The sequence below is a fragment of the Zosterops lateralis genome, assembly GCF_965231275.1.
Source record: "Zosterops lateralis genome assembly, chromosome: 1".
In the NCBI taxonomy this organism is placed as follows: domain Eukaryota; kingdom Metazoa; phylum Chordata; class Aves; order Passeriformes; family Zosteropidae; genus Zosterops; species Zosterops lateralis.
In genome coordinates this window covers 130,486,097-130,509,806 of record NC_139762.1, presented here as the reverse complement: position 1 = coordinate 130,509,806, position 23,710 = coordinate 130,486,097, and the positions used below count along the sequence as shown (strand labels likewise).

The 23,710-nt window shown below is 39.5% G+C and overlaps 1 protein-coding gene across 6 annotated transcripts; it reads left to right on the top strand.

Moving 5' to 3' along the window:
* Nucleotides 1–1,250: 1,250 nt before the first annotated feature.
* On the top strand, nucleotides 1,251–18,983 carry NDUFAF6 (NADH:ubiquinone oxidoreductase complex assembly factor 6; the record flags this gene model as incomplete). 6 transcript variants are annotated; one of them, XM_083855553.1, is made up of 10 exons in its annotated part: nucleotides 2,573–2,642; nucleotides 4,143–4,201; nucleotides 4,811–4,914; nucleotides 5,782–5,904; nucleotides 7,992–8,048; nucleotides 9,669–9,771; nucleotides 12,217–12,350; nucleotides 14,181–14,282; nucleotides 18,293–18,349; nucleotides 18,854–18,983. In XM_083855553.1, 8 exons carry the CDS (start codon nucleotides 4,894–4,896, stop codon nucleotides 18,980–18,982), a joined length of 726 nt encoding a protein of 241 aa, XP_083711679.1. In that variant the 3' UTR covers nucleotide 18,983. The 6 variants fall into 6 exon arrangements, with proteins under 6 accessions (XP_083711677.1, XP_083711678.1, XP_083711681.1 ...); XM_083855551.1 differs by lacking the exons at nucleotides 2,573–2,642; nucleotides 4,143–4,201 and adding an exon at nucleotides 1,251–1,417 and having other exon boundaries at nucleotides 4,811–4,910; XM_083855552.1 differs by lacking the exons at nucleotides 2,573–2,642; nucleotides 4,143–4,201 and adding an exon at nucleotides 1,332–1,417.
* Nucleotides 18,984–23,710: the final 4,727 nt, after the last annotated feature.

Genomic DNA, 23,710 nt, shown 5'->3' with positions numbered 1-23,710 from the left:
GGGATAGAAAGCAGAGCCAGACTGCTGTTGTGCCTTTTCTAGCAAGAGCTGGATTGGGCTAGTTACTAATAGGTTGGGCTGGTGTAGTTTTAAGATGAAACTGCTTTGAAGCACAGTGGCATTTTTGTATGAATCTGCTGTCTTATCTTTATATAGGCCAAATTTTGAGGAAGTACAGCTGTTGTGTCCATGACCAAATGGCTAACAGAGCCATTCTGTCTCTAGATAAAAGTCCAGCCAGCCTGTACAGTGAGGAAGCCCTCTGCCAGCTGAAAGGAGGAAACAGGGCTTCTGCAGCAAACCTTAAACACATTTTACCAAGGATGGAGCCCTGGGGCTATTGTTGCTGCCTGGGCAAAACTGCTCTGCCTTTCTCCCTCACACAGCACACCAGCCTGAGGCTTTTCCCAGTCCCAGGCTGCTCCTGTGCCCCCTGCCCAAAACAGGGAGGCTTTTACAATTCAGCTCCCTTGAATTTTTTGGACTCAGATTTAAAAACTTTATCACAGACTCAATTAGGTTGGAAAAAACTTGAGCCTAATCTGACCAAACATCACATCAACTATATCAAGGCACTAAGTGCTGTGCCCAGCCTTTCCTTAAATATCTGCATGGACAGTGACTCCACCACTTCTCTGGGCATCCCATTCCAATGTCTAATCTCCCTTTCTGTGAAGAAATTCTTCCTAATGTCCAACCTAAACCTCCTCTGTCACATCTTACACCAATTTCCTCTTGTATCACTTGTTACCTGGGAGGCCAGGCCCTCCTTGGCTCACAGGCCCCAGAACCTACTCTCAGGCACTTTATAGGACATTAAGGTCCCCCCTGAGCTTCATTTTCTCCAGGATGAAGACTTTCAGCTGCTCCTCACAGGACTTGTGCTCCAGACCCCTCACCAGCCCCATTGGCCTTCTCTGGACACGCTCCAGCACCTCAATGTTCAATTGAGGGGCCCAGAACTGGACACAGCACTCGAGGTGTGCCCTCAGCAGAGCCCAGCACAGGGGACAATCCCTGCCCTGGTCCTGCTGGCCACACTAGTGCTGACACAGGCCAGGATGTCACTGGCCTTCTTGGCCACCTGGACACACGCTATCACACGTTCAGCCCGGTGCCGACCAGCCCCCGAGGTCCCTTTCCACCCCCAATGCCGGAGGAGTGGAGATTCCCCAGGGAGGCGCTGGAGGCTGAGGCGGGCCCCGCGGGCGCCCCCTGTCGGCCCTGCGCGGTACGGCGGGTCCATGGCCATGGCGGGCCCCATGGCGCGGGCAGCGCTGCGGCGCCGCGGGACCGGCCACGGGACCGGCCACAGGATCGGCCCCGGCCCGGCGCTGGGCGGGAGGGCGGCGGCGGCGGGCTGGAGCGGCCCGGCGGGCGGAGGAGGAGCGGTGCAGTACTGCGCCGAGCTGGTGCGGTGAGTGCGCGCCGCGGAGGAGGGAGTGGGGCTGCAGGCCTGGAGGGCGCGCTCCGCTGAGTGCGGCCCGGGAAAGCTCGGCGGCACTTCCCACCCGGCTGACGAATTCCCAGAAAGAATGACCGGGATTCCTCAGGCCGCCCTCGGGCTCTCCTGGCCCCTAAAATATCCCGTGTGGTCGGCGGGATCACGCCGTGCCGGAGCACGGAAAGCAGGCGCGTGTTTAGGCCGCGTGGGTGATTGAGCCCGCACACAGAATCACTGAGGAGTTTGTGTTGGAAGGGACTTTTGGAGATATCCAGTCCAATCCCCTGCCCAGGCAGGGTGTCCTAGAGCAGGTTACACAGGAATGTGTCCGCAGAGGGACACTCCACGGCCTTCCTGGGCAGCCTCCCACGGGAATGCCCTTCCCGCCCCTCCTCCCGCCCCTTCCTTCATGGCTGGATTTCTTCAGGAGCATTGAGCGTTTCCCTTTCCTTCTGTCGGTGTTTTGGAGAGCGAAATCACCGAAGTGGATGTTTAAAAGCACTGGGTGTTTTCAGATCTTGGCTACTGAGAAACAGCCATGCTTCCCGAGTGCTCCTTGGAAAAACGTGCTAAAGCTGGAGCAGCTCAGTCCCTTCTCTCTCCTAAACGCAAGAGGAAGGCTCTGTTTCCAAAATATCCTTTTTTTTTTGGTCAAACCGAAAGTGCTCCAAGAGAAGCAGGAGTGCAGTCAGACACTTCCATGTCAGGCCACTTTTCCTTCTTGGATTCTGGGCTGTAGGGCCCCTTGGCTGCTTTGTAGTTCCCAGGAATTCAGTTCTTTGTAAAGTAAGATGTTAAACAAGTATCTTAGTAAAATAGGTAGTTTAGTAAAACAGGTAGTTTCCCTTTGGATACTGTTGTTCCAGATGATTGACAAAAGCTGGGAGAAGGGTTCCATGTGTGTACAGAAAGAGTAGAACAGGATTATCTTCTCCAAACTGGTGCTTGTAAAAGACAGAAAGGTGTGTGTGGTCTGCAGTGATGTCTGAGGTAGGAAAACTAAGGGAAAGAAATGGGACAATCTTAAATGTTCAGTGCAGCCCCAAGAAGCTGACCTGTACAGATGCACCAGAATGCACAGCCACATTGCATTTTTCATGATTTTCAGAATACAGCTTTCTTTTTCTAGTTGTTCTACCCAGGATTCATTTCCCTGATACTCAGGAGACCAGAGGCTGTATGTAGAGCCAATATACAGGTAAAGTCAACATCTGCAGGTGAAATGTTTCCAGTAACAAGCAACTGTGAACAGAATATTTAGGTTCCAATGAGATGGTTGAATTAAAACTTTTTTTATATGTATTTTTGTTAAATGATGGAAGGACTAATTAGAAAAATATACAAGCATTCAAAATAGTAAAATGAAAGGTAGTTATGCTTTTGGCAGCATTTAATTGAAGCTGCTGTTCCCAGTAGCTCAAATATAGCATGGAAGTAATAATAATAATAATAATAATTATAAAAAATAAGTGGAAGGAATTATTATTCAAACAGAAATAAAATACTTGGGGCTATGCAAGTGTCAGCAACTCCCTAGTTCTGAATTTAAGTCTCCAACACATTAGGAAGTATAAGTGAGTTATGCCTTAATAATGTATATTTGTTTTTGCAATATGGAAGATGTCCTTTCTCCTGTGTCTTCCTTTTTCTGTTAAAAACTTAATTCACTCCAACCTATTTGACTAAAAATGTGTTCCCTTATAAGTATGGTTTTTGTCTCTTAGTGTCTATGATGCCTGCTCTCAAAAACAAGCTTGTGGATTGATAGCTTTATTATGAATTCATTATATGGAAAGTCCAGTTATAACTATTACTAATTTTTCTTCTGTCTGTGGATTCATATGTAAGCTTATAGTTATTTGAAAACGATGAAAACACTCAATACCTGATTTAAGGTCATTCCCTTCTTTCTTCATTCCTTACACTGGTACATGAAGAGGTTGGAACATGATCTATAGCAATATCAGTTTTATTTTACTGAGGTGTAGTGGATTTGCAGCACTAAATTTTTAAGCTTGGAATAATTGAAAAAAAAAAAAAAAAAACCAACAAAACAAACCCCCACCATGTCAACACAATTACCACAGGGAAGATAATTTTATCTATTGTGTTGTTGTGTACTTTGTGTGACGTATTTTTTTGTTTCCTTTCTGAAAGTAGAGGTGGTTCTGTATTTTGTGAACAGCAGACAGACTGGAACTGCGAAAATGTGGCTGTAAACCTTGCAGCTCTGTCTAGGGAGGGCAATACTGGGTATTTCTACAATTAATCTTGAAAAAAATACTAGGTTTTGAGCTGATAATACTTTTCAGAAAGTGTCTTAACTGCGGGAGGTTTAATGTATCTATTCTGTAATATGAAGGTGTCCTTTAAAGCCTACTACAACTCAAAAATGTAATTTGATTTTGGTTGATATTTCTGGACTTGCGTCAAGCTCTAAAAAAGTTTGACAACAGTTGTGGAAACTAAGCATTTGCTAATTTTCAACTGCTGTGTATTGTAGGGTTAAGTACCTCTGTTAAACTTCACTTCCTTTTTCTTTGATGCTAAAAGTAGCATCCCTAATAACCCTTGGGTTTAGTCTGGCTTTCTATTTTAAGATCATATTTAAGAGAAATATGAGTACATGCAAGAACAGCATACTTAATGAAAATGAGTACATGTGTTTTCCTTGACAACCTGCTTCTCCACTCTCCAGGCCAAACTTGGGAGTTCATCTTGTTCTAAGGAAGAATCAGGTTTCAGGCTTATCAGAAGGTACACAAAATTTTGTTCAAAACAAGCAGTTTAGCTTTTCAGCTGTGGTCAGGTGTTTTTGTTGGCTGGAGTGATTTTGTGGTTTATGATTCTGAGCAGTGTGTTTTTAATTTTGTGGCACACCCATGTGGCCAAACAAAGGCACATCACTCCAGCTTGGCAAGTTACCTGCAGTCAAACTGCCAACTCCCAGAGGTTTGATGCTTTGAATGTAGTTCCAGTAAACAAAAACTTAATGCTTAAGCAAGCAGTCTTCTGCCAAGCTCCAAAGCACAATCTTTTAAATAAATGTGGTTTCGTGTTTGGAACAGAAATCTGCCAGCCAGACAATCTGGATTCTGTTTGCAGTTCTGCCACAGCCTTGCTTCATGCCTTTAGCCACATATCTTTAAAGATGTGGATTTCAGAGGTGCACTAATTCAGACAGCCTGCCCTCTCTCTTGGAGTTGGTCTTATTTTAATACCAACCTAAAAGCTGCTACTTCTGCAAAGTCAAGAGTTTTGAGCTATAACTTACTGCTACTCTTTGAGGAGTTCAACGCTAAGGAGTAGCACACCCAATTGACTTGGAGCTATAAATAACAAATGTACTTTTTGATTCTTTTATAGGAAGCGTGACTATGAAGGGTTTCTGTGTTCTCTGCTGTTGCCTGCGGAATCTCGAACCTCTGCTTTTGCCTTGAGAGCCTTCAATGTGGAACTGGCTCAGGCAGGTATTAAAATACATTTGTGAACTCTGGAAATTTAAAATAACAGTTTTGATATTCTGAATTACACTTGTAAGTACTCTTTCTGTGGTAGGTGGTGTTTTGCCAAGATTAACTTTTATACTGTCGAGGGCAATGAATAAATAGTGCAGTACAAACTTCCAGTTTTGAATGGCCCACGGAAAGTACCCAGCCTGCCCTATTATTTTTTTATGTATATGATTTTTATGACTTTTTTCTTTATGCATTTTAAAATTGAATTATAACAAATATGCAGTGGTTCTTGATACTGTTATGTGATTGCATCCAAGTCCTGGCTTCATGTGCAGCTAAATCGTCACTGTAGAAGGTTGGTCAAAAAATGGGATGCTATAATCTTGGCAGAAGCGAGGTGATGAAAAGGCTGCAGGAGGGAAGTTTGTTGTGGGAGAGGAGTGGCTGCAGTCTCTCTGCTTTGCTCAGTGGCCAGAAACTGCCAGTGCAACCAGGGAAGGTAGCAGTGCTTGCCAGAAAGGAGTAATCCAGGAAACGAGCTGACCAGGCAAAACCCCTGACCAGCTTCTGGCAACCCGTGGTGTACCTCCCTTGCTGCTGTCACCACTCTTTGATTGTTTTTTTTTTTTTCCTTCAGGGCAGAAAGCTAAGGTGAGGGTTGCCCAGCACTTAATCTCTGTGGGTTTTAAAATTAGGTTGTAGTGAAGATTCCGCGTTTACTCTACATAGTGTTCCTAAGCTTTGTGAGGAATAAATGGCAATTCAGACCTGCGCTGTTTCCTTGCTTAGTCCTGACTATGTCATGTGTCTGTCTTTTCAGCATAGATAGACCAAGTGTCTTAAAGAAACCGAATTTCACTCCAGATGTGTCCTTTCCAGATTAAAGACTCCATCACTCAGAAGACGACAGGTTTGATGCGGATGCAGTTTTGGAGGGATGCTGTGGAGAACATATATGGTGATAACCCACCACATCAGCCCGTTGCTACAGAACTGTGGAAGGTAAAATGCACCTTTCTTTTCCTAAAATTGGTTTTAATATTACTGTGGGAAGTAATGTCAGTGTTTTGTGTGTGCTGTGCTGCATCCATTCCAGCCAACGACACCGTTTCCAGCACAAATCCAGAACAAAGCCCCATGAAAGTGCTGTGAAGAAAATTAACTCCATCCCAGCCAAAACCAGTTCAGTATTCAGATATAAGTCATTCAGATTCTGGGATACCAATTGCAACCCTCTACAGTAGCTGAGTGCCAGTCGTACTCCTTTCTCACAAAATGGAAAATTGGTTTTGAAGTGGAAGAAGAATGGTTTTTGGTGAGATTTCACCTCATGTACGATTCCTGTAAAGGAAGACCAATATAATACAATCCAAACAGAGCTGCTTGCAAAATAAGATGATGAAAAATAATTCAGAAAGTATTTTTAGGAGCTGTGGTAGCTCTGAGCACTGCAGAGCACTGGAGTGAGCTAACAATTCAATGTGACTTGGTGACTTCTGCAGTCAAGATGGGATTTTATTTCCATATTTTAGCAAATACCTCAAAAGTGACCTATTTGAAGCCCATGACTTCACAAATGTCCAAGAATGTCATTGTAATTCTTAGTAAAAAGGATTTGGAAAGACACTTGAACTCACAAGTATTGCAGAGCTCTTAATAGAATTAATGTGTCTTTGCACAGCATATTCTATGTATACTCCTTTGTTGCTGTTGAGTTTATATGAGGACAATGTGATTTTCCAGAATAAATTTAAATTATGATATTTAAATATGTTCCTGATCTTTGTATATCCCAGAATACATGCATTTGGGTTCCAAATTTTTATGCACTTCTAAAGCAGAAAAATAGTCTTTAATAGAATTTCTGGAATTATTAGCTCCGCTCTTGGTGACTTTAATATAAACTTACATAGCAACTGTATGATGCATTAATTTTATGTCTGTTTTGAACTTATGAAAAGTGAGGCTTAATTCTCTGTTCATTTCTGTGGAAGAAGCCAATTTTTCAAACTTGGGAGAAATGAGGACCCATGTGTTTGAATGAAGGTAACTCAAAATGGATGTAATGGATTACAAATTGGGTAATTTAGCATAGTTGAGTTTGGTGCTTTAAGTCCTGACCTGTTAGTATTTCAAGGATTTCATTTACAAAATGATATTTGAGGTGAACAAGTGAGACTCAAAAGCAACATTTGTAGTTATAACTTAAAATTTGCCTTTTTATATACTGAGTACTGTCTCAAGCACAATTTATTGAATCAACAAGATCTGGTCTTGTCAAACCTTGAAAAACTATTTGCTAATATGATGGTTGTAAAGAAGTTGTTGAAAGTGAGCTATAAGGACTAAATTGTGAGAAATCTGCTCTGTAAATTTTGTTTATAGATGTTTTTATGTGTGATTGTGTCCTTTCTGACAATGTGTTCTGAAAAATTCAAAGTGTGGAATTAAGAGGATTGAAAGTAAGGTGATAGAATGAAGTGGCACAGGAAGGAAGTCAAATATAAGTCAAGAACTGAAAGAAAAATGCATGAATATGAGATGCTGTGAGATTATTTTTTTAAACAAACCCATAATATTAATTGTATTGCTTTGTTAGCATTCTGTCTTTACAGTATGTATTGGCATTTTGTGCTGACATTTTCTCAGGAATTTTTAGGGGAAATATTTTTATTATTGGACTCTGGAAGAAGCTTGGTTCTTTTTGGAAAGTGAACATAGTTATCTGCAAATATTTTGTGGGAACATATGACTCCAAGAATAAATTAATTTCAAAAGCACTTTTAAAGAAATGCTTTTAATTAGCTTGCTTGATGTCTGTGCACAAGCAAGACAGCTTGTCTGTCTATTTCAATAGACAGATGTCTGTCTATTTCATTTTCTGTGCACAGCAACTTGAAATAAATGGCAGTTGAAAATTTTTGTATTTGAAGAAGATTCTAATTTTCCACTGCCATGCCACTTTGCTTTAATCCAGCGAATGCAATTCTATTAAAAGAAGAATACTAAAATGTATTTCAGCCTTCAGAATACAGTACTACTATCATTTTGTAGACATTAACATGGAGGTTTTATGTGATAATTTTCAGGCTGTCAAGAGGCATAACTTGACTAAAATGTGGTTCATGAAGATCATAGATGAAAGAGTAAGTATTTACCCTTCAGACTCTGAATCTGGCTTTAGTCATATTTGGGTTTTCTTTTCTTTATTTTTATAGTTTGTGTGTAAAACAAAAGCTTTTGTAATTTTCCAGACAGCAGTATTTCTCTTTAAAAATGTTACTGCTGCATTTTTTTTAATCCTTTCTTGATGCTACACTTCAAAGTTTCTGTTCTTTCTGCCAAAATGGCTAATTAAATCCTTTGTTTATTTTTGTCTTAAATTGATGTAGTTTGTGAGTTCACATGGATATAAAATCTCAAAAATTAAATGACTTACCTGAACCCTTCTGCCACACTTTCATGCTACTCCTTGTCATGGCTGTGGAATTTTTTCTAAGCTGTGGTGTAAACTGGAGCATTCAAATCACATTAAGTTTAAAATAGCCACCTTTTTTTCTGGGGAAAAAACAAGATTAAAAATGTAACTGGTACAGTAATGTTGCTACAAACTCTTGACACAAGGACAAGAAGGAAAAGCAGAGTGCAGGAATCCCCTAAGCTGATTTTGCTGCTCAAGTAAGTGTCTTGTGAAGCTATAAATTGAGCAAATTGATGGTCAGTTACTGACAGAGGGTCATTGCTTTGAAAGACTTCAGACTTCCTTAATGTTAAGACTGTTTTTTAGTCTTCAGAGTGGTGTGTTTCAACCACACTTTAACAAAAGGCCAGGACAGGAGAGATGCTGGAGCATGTTACAGTTTTGGGTGTATTTTATTATTTTGGGTGTATCATTTATTAGCGCCACTAAGTTGTTCAGAGGGCTGGAACACCTCTCCTGTGAAGACAGGCTGAGAGATCTGAGGCTGTTGATTTTGAAGAAGAGAAGGCTCTGGGGAGACCTTAGAGCGTCTTCCAGTATCTAGAAGGGGCTTACAAGAGGTGGAGAGGGACTTTTGATAAGGGCATGTAGTGATAGGACAAGGAGGAATGGCTTGAGTGAAGAAGGTTTAGATTAGATTTGAGAAATAAATTGTGTGGGTGAGGGACTGGAACAGGTTACCCAGAGAGGTTGTGGGCTCTCTATGAGGTGTTCAGAGATTGGGTGCACCTCTGAGCAGCCTGCTCTGGTAGAAAGTTTCCATGTCCATGGCAGGGAACTTGGAGCTGGATGATTTTTAAAGGCCTTTCCAACCCAAGCCACTCTATGATTCTATGAATCTATGTTTTTTTACATGACTTTAACACTTGTGTGCATTTCATAGATTTATTTTATGTTTTTAAAAAATACATTCCTATTTATCTAAATTTCTCTCTGCCTCAAATGCAAATTAAATATTAAAATTGCAAACCCTATAATGCAAGGATACCATATGACGTTTTGTTTTGGCTGTTTCTTTTTTTTTTAATGGAGAATGCTGATTTCACATTATTGCAGAAAGTTGCATTTGCTCTCATAAGCAGACTTGGCTGCAGTTGAGCATAGTTATTTGTTAGGCTTGCTATAAGCTTTAATTACTGCTTCTGTTTGAGTTTATACTCTTTCTGTCTCTCAATATTGTCCTTTTTTTTTTGGTAGTGCATTGGGTTGACATAACTGTAGTAATAAGCCTGTAGGAACAGCAGTTCTGCTTATGTTCCACTGAAGCTCCATGTTTATATTCCAGGAGAAGAATTTGGATGACAGGGTGTACCGTAACATCCAGGAGCTCGAAACATATTCTGAGAACACTCAGAGTGCTCTCTTGTATCTCACCTTGGAAACACTTGGTAGGTGTTTTCCCCTTCCTAGGTTTTGCTGATGACTCATTAGTGCAAGTGCCATATTTACTGATATTTCAAAAAGCCTTTACTTTTTCTACTGGAGTTTAATTTCAGTAAAAGTTGTCCTAGATAAAACTTCAGATATCTTTTGAATGCTGAACCATAAATGTGTAATTGTACTGCAGCTGTCCTAGAAGTCTGTGCTTTCCTTGGAAGCTGCTCAGTGCAGAACTCATTGAAGTGCAGTTTCCTACTGTTCTTCATTGCTTTGTTTTCTCTGTTCTTCTCCTCTTATAGAATGTGGTAAATTCAGCTCTTCACTCTATTTCAATTGCCCTACTTGTCAGAATACAAAGTGCTGTAGGTATCCTGCAGCTGCTGTTGCATATTGCAGTGAGGGACACTGATTATCTTGAAACAGCCAACTTCCCAACCTATAAACTTCCTTTGGTGATGTCGTAAATTTGGGTCTGAATCCTCTCTTCTTCCTAGAAATAGGTTAACTATCAATAATTGAAGAGCTAGAAAAAAAAAATGCAACAAACACAATCCCTGTGATCAAGGGCTACTAGCTGTGTCATGTCTAATGTAAGAACCACAGATTGGGAAAGAACTGTTCATTTGTAATGAAGAAAAGGGTAATTTTCATTTAGATGTCTGTTGCATTGTGGAAGTATTCCCAATATGAGCTCAGATATTAAAAAAGGTGAAAATTATTATTATTATTATTATTATTATTTAGTGTTTAGTATTGTAGTAGTGATATTTTCCTCTTATCAGACTAATCTGATGAAAGGCAAATACTGATGTTAAAAGAGTTTAAAAACATAGAAAAAAGAGAAGTAAAGAGGGTGAGATGGTGAATACATTCTTCTTTGAAAGAATTGAGGAACTTATTTCTTAACATCTGATGTTTCTTCCTCAGTAGGGAATCAGTGAAATGTTGCAAGTGTCTTTCTGAACCTCTTATTGAAGAAATGTAGGACTATGGGAAATGCCAGTGTCTTCCATGCTGAGAAATCCTGAATAAGTTCAGTCATGCTTGGATCACTCACTTCTTGTACAAATCAGTTAATCTGTTTTTGAAAATCTGTATGGAGACTCTGGATATTCTAAGTGTTCTATTGTCATGTTTAATTTCTCTTAAATATATAAATGTAACAAAATATCTAAGCAAAAGTCGCCTTCACTGCATATTAAGCAGTGATTTTTTTCCCCACAAATGGAGAAACTAATCAAATACAGCCTTTATTGATGTTGCCCATCAGCAGTGTTTTCTAGGCTAGGTGGACCTGTTTTCATTCAGGTCATGTTTGCTAAATTTCTTGTGCTTTTTAGACTCTATTCCTGACCCGTCTCCAGTTAGTGTGTATCTCTCCCAGTACTAGTGCTGTTCTGTTCTTGCTGATTGCAGGTTATTTCTTTTGTCAAGCTCATTTTGACTGGTAATCTTGCCATCCAAAGTCCTGGTACTTCCTCTTAACTCCTGTAATTTAAAAATGTTAATATTTGTGCTCTCTAACTAATTACCTGAGTAGTTAGTAAATAATATCCATTAGTTCCTCCAAGCCACATTTTGCTTTTTGCTGTTGTTGCCAAAATCAGTCCCTGTAGTCTGGGTATAGTCATGCTTATATGCATGTGTTATTTCCAGATGTCAGTTAGGCTCATCAAGCTATAATTGCTGTATCCTCATTTCTTTCTTGGTAGGATGCTGCTTCTGTTAGAGTTTTTATAAATTTTAATTTAAATTTTCATTTTATCCTAACTCAGCTTTATGATCAGTCTCAGCCAAGCTTGTATGATCTTGCCATGAAGAGCAATGGTCCTGCTCTGCCCCACTCATCTCCCTCCTTCAGGGCTCACAGTTGTGTGACTGTGCAGTAATTTAACTCATGCTAGTTTTCCATTGTTTTGGTGATCTGATTGAGTTTGCCTCATTGCTCCTGACAGCTCAGGGAGGGGGCAGAAATATGGGTTTGGGGAGGTGAAGCATAGGATCATTCTCTTTGACTTTACTACACTGATGAATCAGCTGCAGCTAATTATGAAACCACACTGTAAGCATTAATGCTTGTCAGGGATCTCACACTTGAATGACTTTTTCTGGCAGGAAAAACAGTTCTTGGAATACTGTTATCTTGGGAGAGAATATGCCAATGAAAATGAGTTTGTATACCAGTGTTGTATATAAGACTAGGTGCTGCTCTGCTAAGTTGCACATACTGCAACAAGAGGCATCTTGCTCCTGAATGTGTAAATGTGTGGATTTTCCTGCTGTTTTGCACCTCTGAGATGAGATCTCAAGGCAGTTTATGCACATGGACATTTCTCTCATGGACCAATGCACGTAGCTTTCCTAAAGTATGACTGTAATACTCATCAGAGAAGACCATACCCCTCAGAAGGCCTGACTGCACATTCCTAAACATTTTGTTTCTGCAATTTTAGGTGTGAGGGACATCCATGCTGACCATGCAGCCAGTCACATTGGGAAAGCACAAGGCATAGTTACCTGTTTAAGAGCAACTCCGTATCATTGTACAAGACGAAAGGTCTTTATTCCCATGGACATTTGTATGTTGGTAAGAGAAGCAAATAGTCTGGAATGGAACAGTGTAGTTTTTCTCTCTGTGTTTCTCAAAGCTAGGTACAAGATCATAATTTATTATGGCAGAAAGAAATGGTATGTTTTTTCTTTATTTTTACTCATTCTGCTGTGGCCTGCTAATAATGCCATTATCGTGGTTTTATATCTTTTGGGAAGTGAGAGGAGTGATCTTCAAGAAACACTAGATTTCTCTTTGGGGTTTGTTTGTTTGTGTGTTATCATTACATGTAGTAGTATTTTAGGTTTCAGGAATTTTTCCAATAATGTATAAAAATGCATGTACAGAATGAGGCCTGGGGTTTTGTGTTTTGGGGTTGGGTGTGGGTTTTTTTCTTATTTTATTATTTTTTTTAATTTTTTTTTTTCTATCACCATAAAGGAAACACTGTGAGAAATTTTACTTATGAACAATCTTCTCATGCTTCTCTTTATTGCCTTTTCATAATGTGTTGGTGGTTTATGGGGGTTTTTCTGTTCCATATTTGACAGTTATAGGCCTGTATTCTGTGTGTTTCTGTAGGAGATGGTATAGTCCTATAATTTAAACTGTACATCAAATTTGTATTGGAATTTAGCAAATCTTGCCGTTTAGGTAAAATGGGATTAAAGCTCAGAATTTTTCATTAATGTTCCATGGGTTAATCTGTAGGCATCTCAGCTGTTAGTCCTTCATTTTCAGTCTTTATTTTTAAATGTTAATGATGTCCTTTTTCAACTTAACCGAAATTTATACAATTGTGGTGGTGGCTAAGGTGGTTGTGTTAGTATTTTCTGAATATAATTTCAATACAATTCAAAGTTTGGATTGGAAGTTTAGTAATTTAAGTAGCTGCAAAAAATGTAGGTACTAATATAGGTCAGGATTATAAGACTGCAGAAAGTAATTGCACTCTCCTTTCAGCCCTTCTGGGACTGCATGTTGTGGGAGGCCTTCCAAGTTTTCAGCTTTTCAAACATAGCCTGAAAATTCAGTCCTTCCTTACCATGGAAGGTGTTCTGCTGTGAAACTGTAAAAACAGCTTGTATCGCTTCTGTGCAGACAATCTTGTAAGCATTTCAGCTGCTGGCAAGAACTGTGCAGTTCTCCTGAGTCTGTACCTCCTGTGAAGCCTTTCTGCCCACCCTCCTACAGCTCACATCCTTGAGGGTTGCTGAGAGGAGTGGGCAACTGGGGCAATCCTGAATATCCCATATTCTGTCTTAATACTGGTCACTATAGTTGAAGAATAAGTTTAGAGTTGGGCTTTTGGGGGTTTGGAAGGGTTCTTTTCTGGTGGTTCTGGGTTTTAATGGTTGGTTGGTTGGTTGGGTTTTGGAAATGGCTTTGATTGATGTTTTGGGAGTTGGGGGTTGCTTGGTTGGTTTTTTGCAAGCCTGGGATGTGCACACCAATCCCAAGATCCAAAAGCCAGCGTGGCTTCTGTGGTAGCTGTTACTGGCTTTCTTCTGCTTAATATTGATTCTTGGATTATGGTTTTAAAAATTAGATATCTAAACTCATGTAAATCCCCTAAATTTTAAAATCTGACTTTATCTTGCTCACCACAAAATTTTAGGAAACAAACTTGTGCAGAGTCTGTGCCAACTGTTCTCTTTGTTCTCTTGATTTTTTTTTTCCCTAAGTGACTGACCAAAAGAAAGGGAATTTTAAAAGTGAGAGCTCAATGGTAGAACATTTAGGCTGTTTTAGTCTTAAGTCCTTAGCTTCATTGCTGGGACAGGTTTTTGAGAAGCAAAAATGGAAACTTGATATTTATAGAGGGTTTTTTTCTTTTTTGATTTTGGTTTTCCTTCCTGTGTCTAGCATGGAGTTTCACAAGAGGATTTCATAAGAGGAAAGCAAGAGAAAAATGTGAGAGATGTAATTTATGACATCGCCAGCCAGGCCCATATTCATCTAGAACATGTGAGATTCCTTTATTTTCATTTATCTAAATAAACATAACTGATGCTAGTCTTAACAAAGCATTTGTTGTTAGAAGACTTAAAGCTGCATGCTTAATTTTCAAATATTTTGCCTTTTATTATTTTGAGAGTTTACATTAAAAAAAACCCCACCACACAAGAGATTAAAATATTACGACTACCTCCATATGAATATTGCCTTTATGTACAGGAGACAGTTTACTCACAGCCAGGTCCAATTTCATATATATAAATGCTGCCTGAAATGAAAGAATTATTACTGGAGGAGAAACTTTAAGTAGACTTTTATAAATGCAGCTATGTGCCAGCATGGGATGAGCACCATAGAAAGTACATCTGCATATGGTATTTCACAGCACTGTGTAATGGCTGCCAGGAAAACAGAGCATGTTGCCTTTAACTGCTGGTTAGTGTGTGGGAGGGGGGATTCATTCCCTAACATGACCAGCCATGCCCAAAGCTATGTTGAGAAAGGTGCTTTCTGTTTATTTCTTTCCTGGCATGCAGCAAAGCCAATTAGGAAAGTTTGTTTAGTTGGAACAGTGGATGATGGGCCCTGAAGAAATGCAGAGTCCTACTCTATTTTTTCTTTCATGCTTTTATTCTAGTTACATTTTGATATGCTTGCTAGTGCACAGTACAAAAGCAGGGTGTTTTATTGGCAATGCTTTCTCTGCCTCTAGCTGGAAAACAAAGTGCTGCAAAGAGTTTCTTATGTCTACACGTACAAGTACGCTTTGAGCATGGTGCCCAGTGGTTACAGTCAAGGTAGTGGGGAAAGATACCACTTCAGAGTAAAGAAATGGCAGATTTATCCCTGCATTTGCACCATTAATACAGTCCTCAATTACAGCATTACCTGTGATCACAGTATCTTGCACAGTCGAAATAGGAGAGCCCTTCATCTTTTTTCTGAAGGTCAGATGTGGCATCCCTGTTTTTTTCAGTCAGCGTCCACTGAGCTGATTAATGTTTTTATTTTATAGTAATAAGGTGTATATGTTATAACAGCCCTCCAGTACCTAAAGGGAGCCTACAAGAAAGCCAGAGAGGGACTTTTTACAAGGACATTAAGGACAAGGGGAAATGACTTTAAACTGAAAGACAGCAGATTTAGATTAGATATTAGGAAGAAATTCTTTACTGTGAGGATGGTGAGGCACTGGCACAGGTTGCCCAGAGAAGCTGTGGATGCCCCATCCCTGAAGTATCCAAGGGCAGGTTGGATGGGGCTTTGAGTAACCTGGTCTAGTGGGAAGTGTCGCTGTCCATGGCAGGAGGGTTGGAACTAGATGATCCTTTTCAACCCAAGCCATTCCATGAGTCTGTGTACCCTTTGGCTTTATTTTTCAGACACTAATTATTCGCATTTAAGGCATTCCTATTCATGTTGTTTAACTTGATGTCTCAGTTTTTGTGGTCACATGCCCAAGAAAACTGTTTATTCCATTTAGAACCAGGGAACAAAGTACAAAATCAAAACTATCAATTATCTTTGTTCAAGCTGAAATATTTTGATTTCTTTTTTTTTTTTTTATTCTCCACACTTCAACCCATAATGTACAGTATATAAAACCCATTGCCTTTAGTTGCAATTTTGGCTTAGAAAAATGCCAAGTGCACAGCCTGAAATGCCTCGTATCAGGAATGGGAGGCATGGAAGATGAGTAATGTGTGTTCATGGTCCATATATTTAAAATTTGGTTGCTGGTATTATATGGAAACTTTGAGACAGAAGCGGGAAGAGAATTTGGTTCTTCAGAAGCTTTCAGGTAATTTGATAATTCATAGTGTATTGGTCCCCTGGTTCCCAAGATGAGCCTACCAACTTCTGAAGAGAACAGGCCTCTTCTCTTCCCACTTCATTCCTAGAGCCCTGCCCATGTTATGCACTGGGAGTGTCCTGTGGAAAATATGCAATGTGATCATGTAATTGGAGATGACAGAGAAAAGTATAAATACAAAGAAACCAGATTAGGGCAGCATTAGCATTTTATTCAACTGAATGTTGATCCTGGCACTCCTCCCATTTTCTTCCCCCTTTGTATGTTTTTTAATGCATGGGTTATATCATCTTAATTAAAATTTAAACAAAATTCCTCTCTGAATACTTGCTTCTAATCTCCCATCATCAGTGAATAGTTGACAGTGCAGGAACTCTAGAATGTTCAAACCACTTGAACTGGCCGTAACTGGCAGTAGTGACAGAGTATTGGCCTTCTTCATAATCAGATGTCTTTGTTAATGCAAGGACAAGGATACTTTCTGCCTAATGGATGAAATAGGCTTTTGCTGGCAGCATTTGCTGGGTATTTTAGGACTTTTGGTGATTCTAATGGGTTGGTGCCTTTAAATGCATCTACTCTGCTGTATAAAATCACCATTTTGTTTTGCCTGATGGTCTTTATAGCCACTTATCCTTTGTTTTAGTTGCGATTACAGGGTAGGGTAAAGTTCAAACCTGCAGAGAGTTTTCAGCTATCTCAGCATTTGTTACACAAACCATGTATTTTAGAGGATGAGAGTAACAATTACCACCCCCATTTCACATCCAGAAGACACATAAATCTGAAATGCTGAATGGAGTCTCAGCCATGTTACATGAAGTATATTGTAGTTGTGTGGCCCTTAAGCTTGGGAGGAAAGTTTCTGGATTATGGTCAGGTCTTTCTGACGCTGCAACTGCTGACCAGCAGGTGGCAAAATATAATGAAGACTGCAGTTTTCCTGAGGAACTGCGTGTTTTATCAGCATAAAAGTGTATAACAGAATGTTCTGTCAGTCCCACAAAGTGTTCCCTTTGGAAGCCTACAAATACATTTACACATTCTCCCTCTTTCTCTTCAGCACCCCTTCCCTGATTCCTCTTGTGAAAAAGGGTCTCCCTTTTGGCTTTTTGCGTTTGTCTCAGTTGTGCTACATCATTATGGGACTCAGCTTACCAAGGGAGATAAAATGTTTTCTGGATGACATGTGACCCACTCTGGGTTGAGGAGGTCAAACAAGACTAATTTATTTTTTCATCTTGCACTTAATAATAGAAGGGCAGAGGATTAGATCAGGGAAGAACATTTTTCTATTCTAGAAATTGATATACACAAACACACACAGGTGTTATTATATCTCAGAATTTTAAAATAATTTGTCCTCTGAAAAGATTGATAATTTATTCCTCCTAAAGTTTCAGGCTCATTTTCTCAGTTGCCTGGAAAGGTTTGTGAAAAACTAAACAAACTCATACATTCTTATCAGTATTTATAGAGCGTTAATTTGTTTTAGCCTGTAAGAAAAGGCAAAACAAGGGGGGGATTTTGTTTTTATAGACAGGCATTACAGGAGTACTTGTTCAGCTCTGTTAGATGTTCTGAGTTGAATTTAAGTTTAAATTGCAGATTTAATGCAGCCATGCTTTAGATTTTTATATGTAGATACTGAGGAACTGAAATAATTTTGATATCTCAGAAATGTAACCAAAGCATTTACAACTGGACTCTTGGGACTGATGGCAACGTTGAGCCAAAAAGATGCACACAGAAAAATACATTTCTGATCTTCCATCATTTCTGTGTATTGGGGAAAAAAAAAATAGTTAAACTGTATTTGCGAAGCCAGATGCAATGGGGACTTTGCTGGAACAAGGCATGCTAATTTACCTTGGATTATAGTATGTAGTCTTGAGGTCTGTCAAATCACGTCATTATTTTAGCAAGCCTCTCCAAGTATTACATACCTTTGTGCAACTTCTTTTGTACACAGCTTTCGTGGAATGAAACATTACAGTTTCAGGATGTCAAAATAAAAAAGGATAACGCTAGTAGTAGAGTTTGTTGCCTTATTAAGCAATATATAAGCATTAAGCTCATATATATAAGCAGTAATTAAGCATTATATATAGTACTTGATGCTTAATCAGAAATGTTAAATTCTTCTGATAAGTGCTTTTATTTTGTGTTTTGTTTTTCCCTCCCACCTTACCCCATTTACTTTTAGGCTAGATCTTTCAGTAAGAAAGTTCCTGTGAAGGCGTATCCTGCTTTTTTCTGTACGGTGGGTGTGATATATGCACTCTTTAAGTGATGGACTTATTACTGTGTTATACATTTGTGAAGAGTACCAAATTAAGCATGGTTAACTACTACTTCACTTGTCTATTTTGGGAGAATGTAATACTTAAAACTCATAGAAATCATAATGTGTGCCTGACTGTAGAACCTTCCAGTTCTGATCAACACTTCTAATCCTTCTCTTTCAACTACGTCATTCCACCCAAGAAGTCTATTTATTCATAGACTGCTGTTCTGATGCAAGAGCCCCAAATCCTGTCTATTTTCATAATTTGGTGTTTGGTCTACTAAAAGATAATGCTTTTCTTCATAAAACTTGACTTTTTTAAATGCTTGGAATGTGATGATTGCATTACCATTTAATAGCACAGGCAAACTGTCAAGTCTTTTTTGCAGTTTATCATTCGGTTTCTTGTATTGCTTTTTCAACTTAATGCCTAATTATTTGTGTGCACCATATCTATTAAGCTTTTTTCTTCTTTTCTAGGTTGCTTTAGATGATTATTTGTATAACGTGCAAAAAGTGGACTTCAATATATTTCATCCAAGCTTACAAAAGAAGAGTTCATTACTACCATTGTATTTGTATATTAGATCTTGGAAAAAAACATATTAAAGTTGGGTTATTTTAATATGGATTCAGGGTGCTGAGTTTTTTCTCTGATGTCTTAACTTGCTAGAATTGTGAAGTGTCTGACTTCACACTTCTGCAAAATGCAGTTCCAGGGAAACAGCAGATGTACATGAACTGTAGCTGTCAGCTTGCTAGCAGGAGCTAAGTTTCTTCTTGGAATATTAGGCTGATATCTCTTTTTTACTTGTCTGCCAAGTCATACGTCCTTGTCTGAGATTGCTTTTCTTGTCTTTCTGTAATAACAGCAGTATGACAGAATGCTTGGACAAACACCATGCTAATGGACGCTTCCGACAGTTCTGATTCTTTGCTGAGAAAAGGAAAAAGAAAAAAGACTGCTTGCTTTGTGCCCAAAAGCTGTTACAGTAAATGGCCTATATATCAGCTAAGTAGTTCTGTATAGTGCAAGGAGCAGGCTTCCTTCAAGTAGTGATGATGCTTCAAAGTTGGAAGAATGAGCATGTATATTTGAATGCAAGAAAACTGTCAGGAAAAGTTCTGGCAGAAATTATTTAACTGTGTGTTGTGATTGAGCACTGAAGTGACTGTAGGTAGTGGGAGGATAACTTTGCAACCAAGGAAGAGAGCCCATACATTAATTTGTATGGATTAGCATGGATAAAACAAAATACATTTTTTATCTCTAGTGTTTTCACTCTGGTTTGGCTGTATCTTCCTCCTGGCCTCATCTCTGTTGTTGCCCACAGCTGTCATTGCAATGTGGGTTCTGCTGCCCCTTTGTTCAGTATTCACCATGTCTCTCAGGACACTCTCCTGTGTGGCTTCCCTGAATTCCTTTTCTTTGGTACTGTGAAAACATTCCTGAATGTTTCAGGTATTTTAGTCCTCTCTCTCTCTAAAGATACTGGTCTGGGGGTTTTTTGTGGAAAATTGCTAGTAGCTTTGTACTCAGCATCTCTTAGGATCAAGGTAAGTATTTCTGTTTGATTTGTTATATAGTAAAATAATGCTTCCTAACATTCAGCTTGATTCAATTGCACAAATTTGGTAGTTTGTTGTGCCCTCATTCTTGTTCTAGTAAATAGCTGCATTTCCTAGAGATTTTTTTTTTCTTAAATCAGGACTAATCACCCCAGATGCTTGGCTGTATAACAACATGTAGAAGCATCCGTGACTTACAGGGACAAGGTATTCTGCAAACCTGAGATATTCTAGAATACGTGGTTTTATTGCAAGGGTCGTGGGTAGAAAGGGCCTTCCCTTTAGCTACCAGCCTCGGCTGAAGGGAAGTCCCAGAGAGAGAACGAGAGAGAACAAGAGGGTAAGCTGGCAAGAAGAGGAGAGAGAGCTAGAGAAACGTGGCAGGGGTCAGGGTGCAGGGGGGAGAAAGAAGAGAAGAGCAGAGAGGGGAAAACCAAGAGAGCAGGGACCAGAGCGTGAAGAGAAGAGCGGGAAAGCTAAGAGAGCGAGGTCCAGGTTACAATACATTATATCTCCTTTTGCGATGAATATTCTAATTTACAGTGACCAACCAATACAAGACACACAACCCTATAGAATCTACATACAGCCTATAAGAACTACTACATTACCATGTGTTATATTTTAAACTCTAAAAACTACTCTTTAGACTTTTTTGTTTTGCTACACTGACCTTTGGATTCCTTAGCCAGCAGAAAGGCATTGTTCAATCAAAAGGGATTCTCCTTCAGCTGGCTAGGCTATTGTCTTCAGGTTATACAGCAACTAAGACTTGGTATCCTACAACTCAAAGTACGCTTTCATTTCGATTACAGGTTTCATATTTTCAGAATCTTTTGCTAAGCAATCATATTTATAAGGTTTCCCTGATTCATCTTTCCCAACAACAACATCCTGTATTTTTGTGTAAAATGCTACATAATGAATTTCTGTGAACAAGATTTGTGGCTTTTTTAATCACAAACTGTCAGCCTGGTAGAAATTTTAGGATCCCAACATTAAGTTCTTTGTTTAGTGATTTTGCTTTACATGTTTGAAGTTGGTTTGTGATACAGATCTTGGTTAATACGCGGGTCTTTATTCCTGAGTAAGACATTTCTCTTTGAATTTGCTCAGCTCAGGCTCCTGGTTTCTCTATCACTAGAGGTGGAATAATCAAGGTGATACAAAACAAGAATGACTGGATTGGCAGCATACTGGCTGTTTTCTTAATGTAAAATCTTTACAGGCTCTGTCCAGTTTTCAGATCAGCTGCAGTATCGTATCACCGGTGTTTCTGAATGTGGCAGAGGTCTGGTGAGAAGCTGCAGGCACTGCAGCTCCTCGTGGTAAAGGCTTCTGCTGCACCCAGGCCAGCTGCAGATTGCCTCTGATTATTTAGTGATCTGGAGCAAGCATTACAAACACTTCTTTCTGCACTTGGTCATATTTTGTTCCAGATGTGATGAGTCAGGACAGTTGAAGCAGACCTGTCTGTGCTCTCAAAAGGAATCACTCTGCTGTAAAGTCTTCTCCCAGGCATCTGGTGACAAAATAAGAGGACACAGCCTCAAGCTGTGCTAGGGGAGATTTAGGCTGGGCATTGGGGGGGATTTTTCTGTGGAAAGGGATGTTAGACTGGAACTTCCTGGAACAGTCTGCCCAGGGAAGTGGTGGCATCCTTGGGAAGTGTTCAAGAAACAACTGGATGTGGCACTTAGTGCTGTAGTTTAGTTTACAAGGTGGAGATCAGTCAAAGGTTTGACTCAGTCTCAGAGGTCTTTTCCAACCTAAATGATTGTGATTCTGTAATACTCCCTTTCTCATCCTGGCAGGTAAACGTCAGCCTCCTCTGACTTGACCATACTCCAGCTCTTCAACCTAGCAATTTCCCAAATTTTCCTCATAGCAATATCCTCTGAAGGGCAGGTCATTCTCCAACTCTCTCCAATCCATGTAAAGCTGTAGCTAGGCCCATTCTTGACCCTTTCCCCTACTGTAGCCTGGGATGGCAGGTTCTTTCCTACAGGGGACTGGGGTAACCTTATAACACTGCAACTCTATGTAGGCACAATTCTAACATTGGATTTTGAAAGAATTTGAGAAAAACAAGTATTAGTATTTTGTCCAGGATGAACTTCAGGTCACTAAACTTCAGGTGTAAAGTCATCACTGCTGAAAATCAGCCCTTTTCTGGTTCCTATTAAATAAAAACATGCAAACAGCAAACCAAAACAACCCCACCCCAATCCATCATTAAAACTGTGAAGACATTAATAACCAGCATTACTAGGAGGTTGTCAGTGGGCTATTTTAAAATGTAAAAACCCCTTTTACATTAAAAACTAAGAAGAGAAACCAGTCTCCCAAAATTTAGTTCACTAAAAGCAAGAGGAACAGTCTACACCAGCTGTGGAAACAAGTTATAGTCTATTACAGGTTGAATTATTTCACAAGCTAAATATCCCTCCCATAATTGTTTGAATTGGCATTGGTTAACAACCAACTGAATTTGCAACTGTACAAGTATCAAGAAAATGTCCTACTTCAGTGTTAACAAAATTGAAATCAGACTTATTCTGAGCTCAGGGTAATCCAAAAATGCTCTCCATGTGTAAATTTTCTTTGCTTTCCCATCACATACTCGTGATTCTCCATCCACCTGAGACTATCTTGCATGAGCCATAGGGTGTACCTACAAATCTGCAATGACACAGATGTCTTAAGTCAGGATTTCTCTTTTCTTTGGAATACAGTATCAGTGAAGTATCCCATACCTGGAATAGGTATGTCTCTGCAATAACAGAGAGAACCGTTACCATTTTTTCACTAAGAAGTGCTTGACTTTTACTTTCTGGCAAAAGTCACCACTCCATAAAAATGAGAAACTGGGATACAAAAAAAAAAAGCACTAGGGAAAAATGTCACATTGCTATTACAGCACTGTACAGTAGAACTCCAAGTAACTTAGGTTAGGAAAAACATCTTGCATTGCAAACTTTAGGACATAATTATTCTATTTCACATGTGACTCTGGGTCCACACTGCTTGAAGTACAGCTTTTTTACCTTACACAGTTTATTACCGGGAACCCACTCATAGAAGAAATGAAAGCCAAGAGATTATTTTTTTAATTAGGTACCATTTGAAAACCAAACTACAGAATCAAAACCAGCAGCTTCTGAAAAACATGAGTTTGGCCAGCATAACTAGAGGGGCAGCAGCATTATGCAAGAAACTGCTGATTTGGGAAAGACACAAAAGAATTAACAATGGATTCAAGAAAGCTAAAACCTGATACTGTAACTGTCCTCAGGAAGAAAAAGGGAGCTAAAGGACCAGTTTGACTTTCCCTTGTTATTTGAACCCACAGAAAGTTTGAGCATTTTGGCAATCCAACATTCCACTCTCCTTGCTTAGGTGTGACTGTTTAGGAAATGTGTTACTCTTATTTCCAGAAGGAGACTTAGCCACAAGGATCACTCTTTTTTGACCCATTTTTCAGTTATCTTTGACATTTTAATATTCTTCCACAGGAATAGACTCAGAGGATGCAAACTGAACTTTCGTGGAAAAAGAAGGAAGAACACAGTTATCTGAACCACTTATATTGAGCTAAGAGGGAAATTCTGACTCGTTGAGGCAAGTTTACTCTGTAATTCTCCTGATTCAGCTAACAGCAGGTAACAACCACTTCTACACCAAGAAGTAGCTCTCAGGAAAAACAACAACAACAACAACAACAACAACAACAACAACAACAACAACAACAACAAAAAACCAGAAAAC